A 12,176-nucleotide genomic window follows, 5' to 3' on the forward strand; every position below is an offset into this window, starting at 1 on the left:
AATAGTCCCAATTACTAAAGTTAAGCACAGATTTAAGTGCTTTACTGGAACTGAGCCAAAATAAAGATAAGAACAAAGTAGTCCAATTTAAGAGAAAAAAAAGGAATGGACTTTCTACATTTCTAGAATACAGCTATGAGTAATACAAAATTCTGCAACAAAATTGAAAATTAGGGAGGATGGGACAGTGTAAAATCAAATTTATTATCACGTGAACAAAGAATATTGCATTATTCATTTGCATATTTAATTCCATACAAGACTCCATTTTTAAAGTTTATGTAAATTGACACAGAATTTCCAGTCTGCTGCACTGAAAAGCTAGAGAATCCAGACCATCGGACAGTCAATGGTTAGAGATTCTGCCTACAGGCAACAGCAGGAGTCTGCTGCAGGGACAACGGATGAAGGGCCATAAATAATTTGAACAATGGAACATCTGAGCTACCTTTCTTGCCACGTCAGTATAAAAGGATGCATTTGCTAGGAAACACGCAAGAACATGTAATGATGCCTCAAACAACTCTTGAAGCCACAACTGCTAAATGGTACTTTATTGTCTTCAACAACTAGCAGTTACAGTATCTAAAACAAAAAGAAAAGTTGTCAAGAAATAAATAGCTGAAGATGAACTGTTGAGATCCCACTAATTTTTGTTACTGCGTGGCTCCATTACATTTTATTCCTTGTTTTTCAGCCTTCATTCTTCAGATTCTCCTGGCCTACGAATATCATCTATCTTTAGAATCATTCTAACCATCTGAGTAGCCAGAGCAATCTGTTGCTTTTTACCAATTAAGGTTTCTATGACATGCTGTTTCTTCATATCTGTCAAAAGAGGGGAAACATTTAGACATCCCCCCAAAAGTCAAAAATCACCAAATTAAAGACACACTAAAAGAGCCCGCAGAGCGCAAATCACATTTCAGATTTAAAATTCTACTACCATACAATCACGCCCTTCTACCAAAACCCAGAATTTTGGTATTATTCCCTTTCAGCTGTTTAGAGATTACAGTGAGGTATCATTACACATATTGAATCTATTTCCTTAAGTTAAGTATCCTCACACCTTCTTGTCCACTGTCTAAATGGGCCATCTTGATTATCACTACAAAGTTAAGGAGTTGGTCTCTAAGGTGCCACAAGTACTCCTGTTCTTTTTAGTGAGGTATAGTGAAGAAAAACATGCCAGTATGAATAGCTGACTTATTTCTTTGACATTGTACACTTTGTTTGGCCAGTCAAGTGCTCATACTACAGCTGAGACATTTCCTTAAAGAAAAAGACTTCAAGTTTACATCTCAGTCATAAAAATTGCCTTGAACTGAAAGTTCCGAACTTGGAGCACAATATATATATATATTTTAAAGTTTCTCTATATCCAGTAGGGCAACTCATTACATTAATCATGATTTTCCAATCTATGCTACAAAATTGTGCTGGTTGGTTTTGAAGCACAAATTGAAACACTAATATTGTATCAAAAAGAATTAATAAGGCACAGCAGGAAAACAATGAAGGGAACATGATACTTACAAAAGCAAAGACAGTTCCAAGTCAAATTCTCACCTGAACTCTTTCTACTTATGCCAAAATGTTTTGCTCATGTGGTGTAAAATTAAGGGTTTTTATTCCAAAAATTCTTCAAACACGAAGTATTAAGTGATTGCATTTTCCGAAGTCTTTGTAGTACCCACGGTAAGTCTACTATGGCTTTTTACATTTGTTGAGAAATGCCTTCCACAATATTCACAGTGTACCAAGGATTTCTTACCATTTGTTCCTTTGCGCAAACAATCTATCCCAAGAGCAGGATTGTTTTCTTTCACTTGCCTAGCTCGCACTTCAGTCATAGTCTGTATGGGATTCATTCCACTGTTTTCAGAAAGCGCCATGGGAATGACTTCTAGGGCATCAGCAAAAGCCCTCATAGCATACTGTTCCAAGGAGGGGCACTACGAGAGTACAGGCTTATATTAGACTGTTGGAAAAACCAGGTTATCACACTAAAACAGTGAAAGAATTTATCCATATACTATAGATGCAAATGTTCCTTAAAAACATGGCCCATCCTACCCAACAGGATGTTTATATGTGGTGCCAAAGTACTTATATGCATAATACATCCTACATCAGTCTTAAGGACAAATGGCTTGTCTACATGGCAAGCCATTTCACTGTGTGAATCTACAATGCATCAGCTAGCTGCTCAGTAACTCATCACATGGACTCTGCTACATTAAAAGTCCTGGCATGAAATGGTGGGAGTGACTGCAATTTAATTATCATATTGAAATGAGGGTCTAGGGGTAGAGGATGGAGTCATGTGCCACTGAATGCCCCATCTACAACCATAGTCTCCATTCCAGGGGCTGCACATTGTGACCTGGCTAAGGTTACATCCTTTTAAAGCCAAACCCTAAGATCTTGAATTCAGACATGAATTTGATACATTTAAGTTGCCCCATTTCATCTTTCAAAGACAATTTTAGTATTGCAAAAGGATCACCACCAATAACAGTACATCAGTCTGGAAAGGCCGCTAGCAACCCAATGGAAAATTTCAGTATCATTTAATCAGTAACCACAAAGTAGTTTACTAAAGCACAGCAGCTTTTCTTCTACTTTGCTTTTTTATGCTGAAGCAGCAGCAGTTACTATGTGAAAAACTAAAACTATACAACACTGCATAAGTGAAAGCATGAAATTCCCTAGCATACACTTGTTTTGCAGTTACAGATACTAAAGGCTGATATTTTCCTTGAGCGGGAGAATGATGAAAAAGTGTTTTGTTTTCTTTCTTTTTTTTTTTTTTTTTTACCTTATCTGCTGTTTCACTAACTGCCAAAGCACAAGAGATCTCGGCAGCACCTCCTCCATACACAATGCGGTTATCACGAACCAGGTTCCGGATTACACACAAGGCATCATGAAGAGATCGTTTTGCTTCTTCGATAATCTTGGAATTTTAGAATGTAGCAAGTTATGTTACAGTATGTAAAGTTAGGAGAGTCCCGAAAATCTTACTTCGCCAAGGTTTCCTAATACAAAATCAGAAACTCCACACCGGCAAGTAATATCTGAATAGAAATCTATAGTTGTAATGACCTAGAGTTTTTTAATTCTGTTTTCATGAAACTTTACATTTTGAAATAATCAGCTTTTCAATACTTAGAAATTGCTCATAAACATTTTAAAGATTTTCAACCCTTCACTTGGATGACCAAATCGCCTTTCAAGCCTGGGGTATTTCCAAGATAAAAACAAGGCTTTTTACACTAAAATATTTATGGTTCATACTTCAGAAAGTCCACTTAATAGCTTGATGCGTTTTATTTTTTAAAAAAAAAGCTAAGCAAACCTCAAAAAGTTTGTTTTTTTTTTTAAAAAAAAAACAAAAAACATTACAAATCTATTTTTAACTCTTTATTTGTACCTCTCAGTTCTCCCCTTTTTCTTATGCTTTTGGCTCCAAATAGGACTTAAGTACCAGCAGGATAAGAGCAACACACTAGACACCAACCGATTTAATGCAAAGTTTTGAAATTTTGTTTTGCTGTACAGGAGATACCATTCTTATTTAAAGGTCAGGCCAAGACTTACAGATGAAGATTAGATATCTACTGCTATGTGAAAATGAATAAGGACCTGGTCCTCCAAATGATTCAATATCATTTTATTCACATGAGTAGTCCATTAAAAGTAAAAGGGACTAGGCACAAGAGTAAAGTTACTCGTAGAGCATGATAAACGATGACCAGTTTTACTCAACACCAAACAACGTGAATCTCGTGGTACTTTGCACAGTGAGCTGCCACTCTCAACAAGCAATTGACTGTTGACTGTCCCAGTCATGTGGACTACTGACTTATTCACTCCCTCTAGCCACACTTCAGATAAGAGAGTACAACATTGAGGCTTCTTTTGGATGCATCTGCTGATTTTGCAAGCTGATAGGAATTAGCAGAAGATATGTTCAAACTCTCATTTACATATTGAATATCTCACCATCTTATTTCCTCCTCTAATGAAGATGGTCACAGCTCTGGAATTCTGACATTGCTCAATGACAAGCATTTTATCCTTTGTTGTTCCAAATGAGATCTCCCTGACAATGCCAGCAAAGCCTAGTTTCTCAGACGTGAGTTCACAGAAACGAGGAACGATGCGCCCTCCAGTTGCAATGGCAATCAACTACAAGTAAAAAAAAAACAAAAACCCAGTCATTTTGAAAATAATTAATTTTTTCTCAAGGGTTTTTTATTGTGGGACATGAGTGGAAGAAGGCCAGCTTATAGACTAGACTCTGAAATGGACACTTCCCCTCCTTCAGAGTATTTCAGGGAATCAGTTGTTTCTGCAGAGCAAGGAATGAAATTTTAAATGTGGAGTCTTAGGTCACCTTTCTGTAACCCATTTTTTAGCTCAATTTTAACTCCCATCCTTCAGTTATTATTTGTATTGGGGTAGTGTCTAGAGGATTCAATTGTGGATCATGGCCCCATTCACAGTGGGCCCTTCTCACAAGTGATATTTTACCAATCAGTGATTTAGACTCATGTATATTAGTTGTGCTGCTCTCCTCCTGAAAGCCAGAGCTTCTGAGGTGATCATGCGTCAGATCCTTTGTCAGACAGTCAAGGCAGATGCAAAATGAAGTCTGAGAGAAGTTTACTTACTTCTATTTCAGGTCCGCCAACCCAACGAACAGCGGGTAGCTCATTCTGAAGCAGTAAGTGATTTGCCTCGTCATCAAAACCCCACTGACAAATAGCTAGGTTTGCACCAGTGTCTTTAATCTGAAAACAATTCCAATATATGTTGCTAAGTTAAAAGCAATACAATGCATTTAATTTGAACCCACAAATACCAAAATACAGTGGATACAAAGGATGACCCATAAAGACACTAACCATGGAGCTGAATTTCAAACTAGTCTGTTAATTAATTACAGCTATTTTTTTGCAAAAAGAAAAGGAGTACTTGTGGCACCTTAGAGACTAACAAATTTATTAGAGCATAAGCTTTCGTGAGCTACAGCTCACTTCATCGGATGATTCCGGATGATTTCGATGAAGTGAGCTGTAGCTCACGAAAGCTTATGCTCTAATAAATTTGTTAGTCTCTAAGGTGCCACAAGTCCTCCTTTTCTTTTTGCGAATACAGACTAACACGGCTGCTACTCTGAAACCAGCTATTTTTTTGAATCATTTGTCATTCAGTTGTAACTTTTTAAAAGTATATGTATGCAAACAAGTCTTCTTCTTTTGAGACTACTAGTCAAATCATACATGAAAAGCAAAATATTTCACTCTTGTATACACTGGGGAAAAGTCATCAGGGATAAATAGTTTATAAACTCTAACCTGTTTCACCATCTCTTCAAATTTCTCCTTTTCATATTTCTGCAGTGCCTTGTAATCTTCCACGGATGTTACATCAAGCTTGTGCTTGGTTTTAGGCTTAGGTGGCTCAAATGGACAAGTGAGAATTGCAATTTTAGCATCTTTAACTTCCTACATGTTAAAATAAAGTTTAAGATTAATTATTTTGACCTCAATAATATCTGCACTCTCTCTGCCGCCCAACCCCATACTAATAAAGCTATTTCTTCTACAAGCTAGGAAAGAGCAACTTCTATTTTAGAGTACATGACAGGTGTTCAGAGACAGCAGTTAGAGGGGCAAAGAAAAGTTACTTGATGATTTAAATAAAGCCTAACATACAGACACTACTAGAAAAAACTAACTCACTTTAGGCATCTGTGGATGGCTGAAATCTTTATCCACAATCACTCCTTTGACCAACTGGGTATCTTCCAGTCTCCCTCCCACTTTGCCTTGTACTTTGATTAGCTCAAAATCAACATCTTTGCGTTCCATATCAGCCACAGTCAGTATAGCATTGACAGCGATTTCTGCCATTTGTCTGTTGCAACGATTAATTCTAAATTTAAGCAAAATGTAATGAAGTTAGTTAAGATTGTTCAGAACGTCCCCCCAAGAGAACAACTGTCATAGAGAACAAACATTATTTGAGCATTGAATGTTTGTTCATTGTAGGAAGATGGAAGAAGAGGAAAAAAAGGAAGTTAAACTGCAAAACAGGAGACAAAGAACTGAATGTGTCTGCCTGTGTAGTGGAGATGGACACCTCTTCTTGGATATCTTACCAAGAAGCAGATTTGGGCTCTCACACTTAATTGATTACAAGTGAGTTATAACCAATGAGGGACCAATAGGCTGCATGCCAAACAACATGAAAGGTACATCTGGGAAAGGACCTCTTTTAACATGATTATATAAACTTGGTATACTAGACCATGCTATAAACAACAGGTGCTGGACCATATGTAGATTTTTGGCTGCACAGAACAAGTTAAACTCTCGATTAATCTTTAAGATTAAAGCAAAATGGTTTGACTATATCCACTTTAATATGCCCCAAAGACAGGGGAAGGGGAGAGTTGCCTCCAGCTACAACACTAACTTGAACAGTTTTCCGAGAGACCTGAAATGTTCCTTAGTGTAAGACAAGCAGCAAATGTCACAGAGTTAACTGAAAAAAACCAAGTGTTTTTTGAAACTTTGTTTATAGTGCCATTGTTCTACCTGCCCTACACTAAAAACAAATAAATAGCGTTAATCAGACTTACAGTTAAGTCAAGCATCACAAGTAGCTTTTCCTTTGTTCCAATAGGACAGGAAGGAACAAGTGGATTACTTTTGTTTTAAAGTGTCTGGAAGCTCAGCACAAAAAAATAACTCACACCTACTATCTTAAAGGGAACTGAGAAAAACCGTCAATGGTCAATTGATCTGTTGAATACTTGTTGATGCATCATGCTGGGTTACCCTATACTGTGTTTCTTAACTAGTGGGTCATGAACGGTAATCGAGGGGTCATGAACATTTATTAAGTCTAAAGCAAAGGACATCTCACTCTCCCCTCCCCCATTACCTTTCAAGGTTAAATACTCTTTGTCAGCCTCTCAACACACACACACACAGGTTATATAGGCTTATTATCGTCATCATTGATATAAATTAAATGTAAGGAGGTAGTGAAAAACTTTGACTTCAAAAAAGGCTGAAAAGGCTGAGAGGCTCTCACCTAAAATGCATGCATCGCTTTGGGCTGGTCTACTGACAAAAGAGGAAAACCATATTATGCCATCAAATCATTATCCCGTCAAATTAAAGATCCACATTTCATTAATTAACCCATGATGAGTATCAAATTAACTACCTAAATACCATTTTACTATAGCCAAAAAAATAAGAGCAGTGACAAAGCATATTAATGGAAGTAAAGGTAGCAGATAAGGCTATAATGATATTAGCTATTTATCACATGTGAAGTCCATCTACTGTCATCTTTTAAAAGTGAGGGGAAACAACCACACAGAAATATATAAAGGGAGGTTAGGAAGCGTGGAAGTGGAAAAGAAAGGAATTAGACAGATAGCATAGAGGAATTTCTATTGCAGCTGCTTGTCACATGTCATCAAAACTAAAGAGAATGGTTTACTAATGTCTCCTCCTAAAACTTGCTGCATCAGGGAGTTACAGAACAGAAATTAACTGGCAATAAAAATAAAAAGTGACGCTTAACTTTAAGGAAAAATTTCATTGAGGAATGCAACAAATTTTATATTCCAGCTAAAAAAAGTCAAACAACTGTAAAGGATTTTTCCCAAAAACGCTTTCAAATATGAAATTACATTAGTTAGGTTTTTCAAGTATAAACTTACACTTTAGAACCTAGAGTTGTCTTTGCAGTCTGGATGAGAGGTTCATTGTTCTGTGGATCAACTGGAAAACTGTCGCTGATTTTGTCTAGATTCTCAATGGCAACACGTGCAGCCTGCTCATAACCATCTGCTATTCGCATAGGGTGAATACCACGATCTAACAACTGCTCAGCCTGTTCTAATAAAGCACCAGCCAGAACTACAAAACAAAATAAAAACAAGGATTTACTTTCCTCCATCAATTTACTAAGTTATTTGATCTTGCAATATGTTCTTAGAACATGGAAAGTGTGTTTAACAGACTTGCCCTTGCAGGCTTACACTAGTTTCTAAAATTCATCAACAGCTGTTGACCAATCATAGTGAGGAAACTACCGAATTATTGCTTTTTCTTAAGGAGTGAAGATGGAATTGGAAGAAAACTAAGATATGTGAAAAAATAAATACATGGATGCATTTAATACAAGGGATAGAGTGTCAATACTGCCTGCAAATTTAGCCTACCCTTTTAAAAACAAAAAACAAACAACCCCCTTCCCCCAGACTTCTGATACAGAGCCCGCAATATGGAAGCTGCAAGAGGATTAAAATGCTAGCTACTCAACTAGGTTTGTTTGAGATGCTAATTGTTTATGCAGGGCCAACTCTCTAAATATTTTTTAAATAACCTAATTTCAAAGGTGACAGATTTGAAATGTCTCTTACCAACAACCCCTGTAGTTCCATCCCCAATCTCATCATCCTGCGATTTAGACAACTCTACCATAAGTTTAGCTATTTGATGATCCACATCCATCATACTTAGAATGGTGGCCCCATCATTTGTGACAGTCACCTCACCATCCTTGTCCACCATCATTTTATCAAGACCTAAAATAAGTGTTCAAAAAGTATACAAAAGTTATAAATAATCAAAGAAACCTTACGAAAAAAAGAGAAGTGTTTAAACTTACATTCTCATACTTACCATTGGGCCCCAGTGATGTTCTCAGTGTATTTGCCACAGCCTTTGCTGCCATTATATGAGACTATGAAACAAAAATGCAAACATATATTCAGTCATTATGATACATCCTTAAAAATACAATGCTTTATTAGTAACACTATGCAAATAAATAGTGAAAAAGAAAGTCCTTTGATTTTAGTTGTTTGCAGATACAGTTATGTGTCAGAAAAAATTAGGTGTCAGTGTTTTCAGGGCCATCAGTTAGCCAGTAGCAATTCCCATCTCCAATGTTTTCCATCAGTGCAAACATGAATAAAACTTGCACTGGTAATGAAAAAGGCAAAGTAGTTTCCCCCCCCCAAACACTTAAAAAACAAACAAACAAACAAACTAAAAACAGCGTTAAGTGGGGCTGAGATACAAAACAACTGCTGCAGATGATTTTGCTCTATTTCAAGCGGAAGTAAAAATGTATACTAAAATTATACCTAGATCAGGCAAATTGTATGTATTGATATACAATGATAGACCCCAACTTTTCCTTCTGCACACCCGCTAGCAGGTGCATGAATTAAAAGCATCTGACTAGTGGGCTGGACCTTTGCCTGTGAACTCCATCCCTTTTGTATGAGAGAGTTAATCTGTGAAGGACTTTCGCCAGATAAAGGATGGTTGACATTCAGTCAGTCATTCTTTAAAAATCCCTTGGCCTTTCAACATACCATTGCATTGCTAGTATACCCAAACTGCTCACATTAAACAAGAGCATCCCACCTCTGCTGGCGCAAAACACCAAAAATCCTGGGTTTTTAAAATTATACTTTTCTTCTCTTTCAGCGATGCAGCAGGTGAATTATTGAAATGCAACACATTTATTATTTGTGTTACCAAAGTGCTTAGGAGCCCTAATAATGGACCAGTACCCCATTGTGCTATATACTGTAGAAACAAAAACAAAAAAATATGGTCCCTGTCCAATCATTTATAATCTAAGGACTGGTCTACACTGAAAACTTTACCTAAGAGACATAATTATGCTGACCTAATCCTCAGTGTAGACAGTACTAGGTTGATAGAAGAATTCCTCCATTGACCTACCACTTCTCAAGGAGGTAGATTAATTACAGCGATGGGACAACCCTTCTCGTCACTGTACACTGTATCTGGGATGAAGCACTACAGAGGCGCCGCTGTAGCCTTTTTAGTGTAGATGTACTCTAAGTACGAGAGCCAACAGATGGATATAGGCAGACAGACAAGGGAGTACACGTAAACAATGAGACGACACATGATCTCAGCACAGCAGCTGTCCAGTATTTCATAGGCAACATGGTAAAACAAAATTTTAGGTCTTTATAGTCCTGAAGTTTGGACTATCGGGCATGTGAGTCGCATGCCCTGAAGTGTTGTACTGTAACTGCACCATGTAAACCCTGCTGGCGTGAACTAAAAGGTATCTAATTCATGTTTCCAGGACTATGTTGATATGAACCGGGTACTTTTTAGTTTACACTAGGTAGTTAAGTGCAACGCTATAGTGCACGGCAATTCACACCCCCATAATCCACATCTATGTAGACAAGCCCTTAGGAAGAAGGATCAGAAGGATAATGAAATAGTTTTGAGAATGTTTATGAGGAGTGCTTCCCAAAGGTGAGGGGCAGCATGAGAGAAAGCACAAAGGTGTTTCTTTGAAAAATGTAACAAGTGGGCAATGGAGGCTGAAATCATGGGCTGATTGCAGGGGAATATGGACTGCTCAATAATCAATGACAGAAAATAGGTAGCGTGACCATGAAACACCTTGAAAATTAAGACAAGTAGCTTATGTTTGAAGAGATTGAGAAGGGGGAGCCAGTGGAGGAACGCAAAAAGAGGACTGACATGTCAAAGCAACAGGTTAGGAAAATGATTTTTGCATTCTGAATGGATATGAACGGGCCATAACTGCATCTGTCAAATCAGAGAAAAGAATGTTGCAGTAATCTAGATGCAAGATGACAAGAGCCTGGACAAGAATTTTAGTTGTGTGAATGGAGTAGATAGGCCATATCTTAGCCACGTTAGCCAGAAAGAATTGGAAAGATTCACACACTGCCTGAATATGAATACAGAGGTCAAAGACAATGCCCAGTTTAAGGGCATATATGACAGGCAGGATGGTGGTGTTGTCTACAGTGACTAAGGAAGGAGCAGGGAGAGCAGATTAGGAGTTTTGTTATAGCCATATTCACCTGGAGCTGACAGCTAGACATCCATGAGATGTCAAAGAGAGGGGCCAAGATTTTAGCTTGGACAAAAGGAGACAGGTTTGCTGCAGGCAGGTAAATGCGTGAGTTATCAAGATACACATGGTCATTTAATTTGTATTTGTGGATGAAATGGATTAACCAGAGATAAGTTGTAAAGCGAAAGGAGAAAGGTACAGTGCCCTGTGGTCCCCTCCCCCCAACAGCTGAAAGTGGGGGGAGGGTTGAAGAGCATCCTGCAAAGGACATGCTGAAGGAGCAGTTAGAGATAGGAGAAAAACCAAGAGAAAACAAAGTCCAGGAAGCCAAAGGAGGAAACATTTCAAGAGGAAGAGTGTGGTTAACTGTATCAAAAGCCGCTGACAGGTCAAAGAGAATGAGGAGAACATCCTGGCTGTGAGCTCTGAGATCATTAGAGACTCCGAGTGGGTTCAGTTGAGTGCAAGGCAGAGAAACATGAACTGGAGAAAACGGGCTGTAAACAGCGTGCTCAATGCGGTTATAAGGTGGAAGGGAGACGGGACAATAACCGGGCGAGGGATTAAGACAGGAGAGACTAAAGCAGGTTTGCACTGTGCGGGGGGTGGGGAGCCTGGTTCAGCGTGTGTGAGATTTAAGGGGAAGACGCAGATCGATGTTAGTTTAGTGACTCGGTGACACAGGGTCCGGTCACGGCGTTTAACAAGGCACCCGGCGGATCCCGCCGCCCCGCTCCACCCGCACGAGGAGCCAGCTCCGGGCAGCCCGAGGCGCTTCATCAAAGGCTTCGCTCGGGCCAGGCGGGGAGGCCCCGACGGGGCGGGGCTAAGAGCCCCGCGGCCCAGCCGGGTCACGGCTCTCCCCGCACCCGCCCGGGGGGGGGAAGAGACACACAAAGGTCCAGCGGCTCCAGACCCTACAGGGGGAAGGGGACTAGCGACCAACCGGCGGCGGCGGGGGGAGAAATGGGGGAGGGGCCGCACATGGAGCCGGGGCTGGGAACCGGCGGTTCCGTGGTGGCGCATGCGCAGTTACCTTGAGTGCCTCCAGCCCCATGAGGCGGCTCTTGCGATCCTGGTCCTTGAGGATCAGGAAGGGCCGCCCGTACTCATCGAACGCGAGAGTCCCCATCGCCGACATGGTCCTGCCGCCGGGGCCGCACGCAGAGAGCCGCTCTGACACCAACCGACCGAGCACGAGCCGCGGCTGCTGCCCACCACGCCCAATGCAACGTAACGTGACGAGC

General features: G+C 39.6%; 1 protein-coding gene across 1 annotated transcript; it reads right to left on the reverse strand.

Moving 5' to 3' along the window:
• Positions 1-539: 539 nt before the first annotated feature.
• On the reverse strand, positions 540-12,099 carry CCT5 (chaperonin containing TCP1 subunit 5). The gene is made up of 11 exons (XM_043508470.1): positions 11,966-12,099; positions 8,724-8,784; positions 8,462-8,626; positions 7,757-7,955; positions 5,757-5,949; positions 5,370-5,519; positions 4,683-4,802; positions 4,012-4,197; positions 2,825-2,962; positions 1,778-1,958; positions 540-828 (listed from the first exon to the last, which is right to left on the reverse strand). The coding sequence occupies exons 1-11, from the start codon at positions 12,068-12,070 to the stop codon at positions 701-703; spliced, it is 1,626 nt and encodes a 541-aa protein (XP_043364405.1). The 5' UTR covers positions 12,071-12,099; the 3' UTR covers positions 540-700.
• Between the last annotated feature and the right edge of the window lie 77 nt (positions 12,100-12,176).

This window comes from Dermochelys coriacea, chromosome 2 (assembly GCF_009764565.3).
Source record: "Dermochelys coriacea isolate rDerCor1 chromosome 2, rDerCor1.pri.v4, whole genome shotgun sequence".
NCBI classification, from domain to species: domain Eukaryota; kingdom Metazoa; phylum Chordata; order Testudines; family Dermochelyidae; genus Dermochelys; species Dermochelys coriacea.

Bases quoted from the DNA above. Each gene is read 5' to 3' on its own strand.
- CCT5 (XM_043508470.1), bottom strand. From the start codon at position 12,070: ATGTCGGCGATGGGGACTCTCGCGTTCGATGAGTACGGGCGGCCCTTC. The intron at 4,198-4,682 runs GTAAGTAAACTT...TTTTACTTGTAG, and splicing joins TTGGCGGACCTGAAATAGAA to TTGATTGCCATTGCAACTGG. The intron at 829-1,777 runs GTAAGAAATCCT...CTCTTTTGACAG, and splicing joins TTTGCGCAAAGGAACAAATG to ATATGAAGAAACAGCATGTC.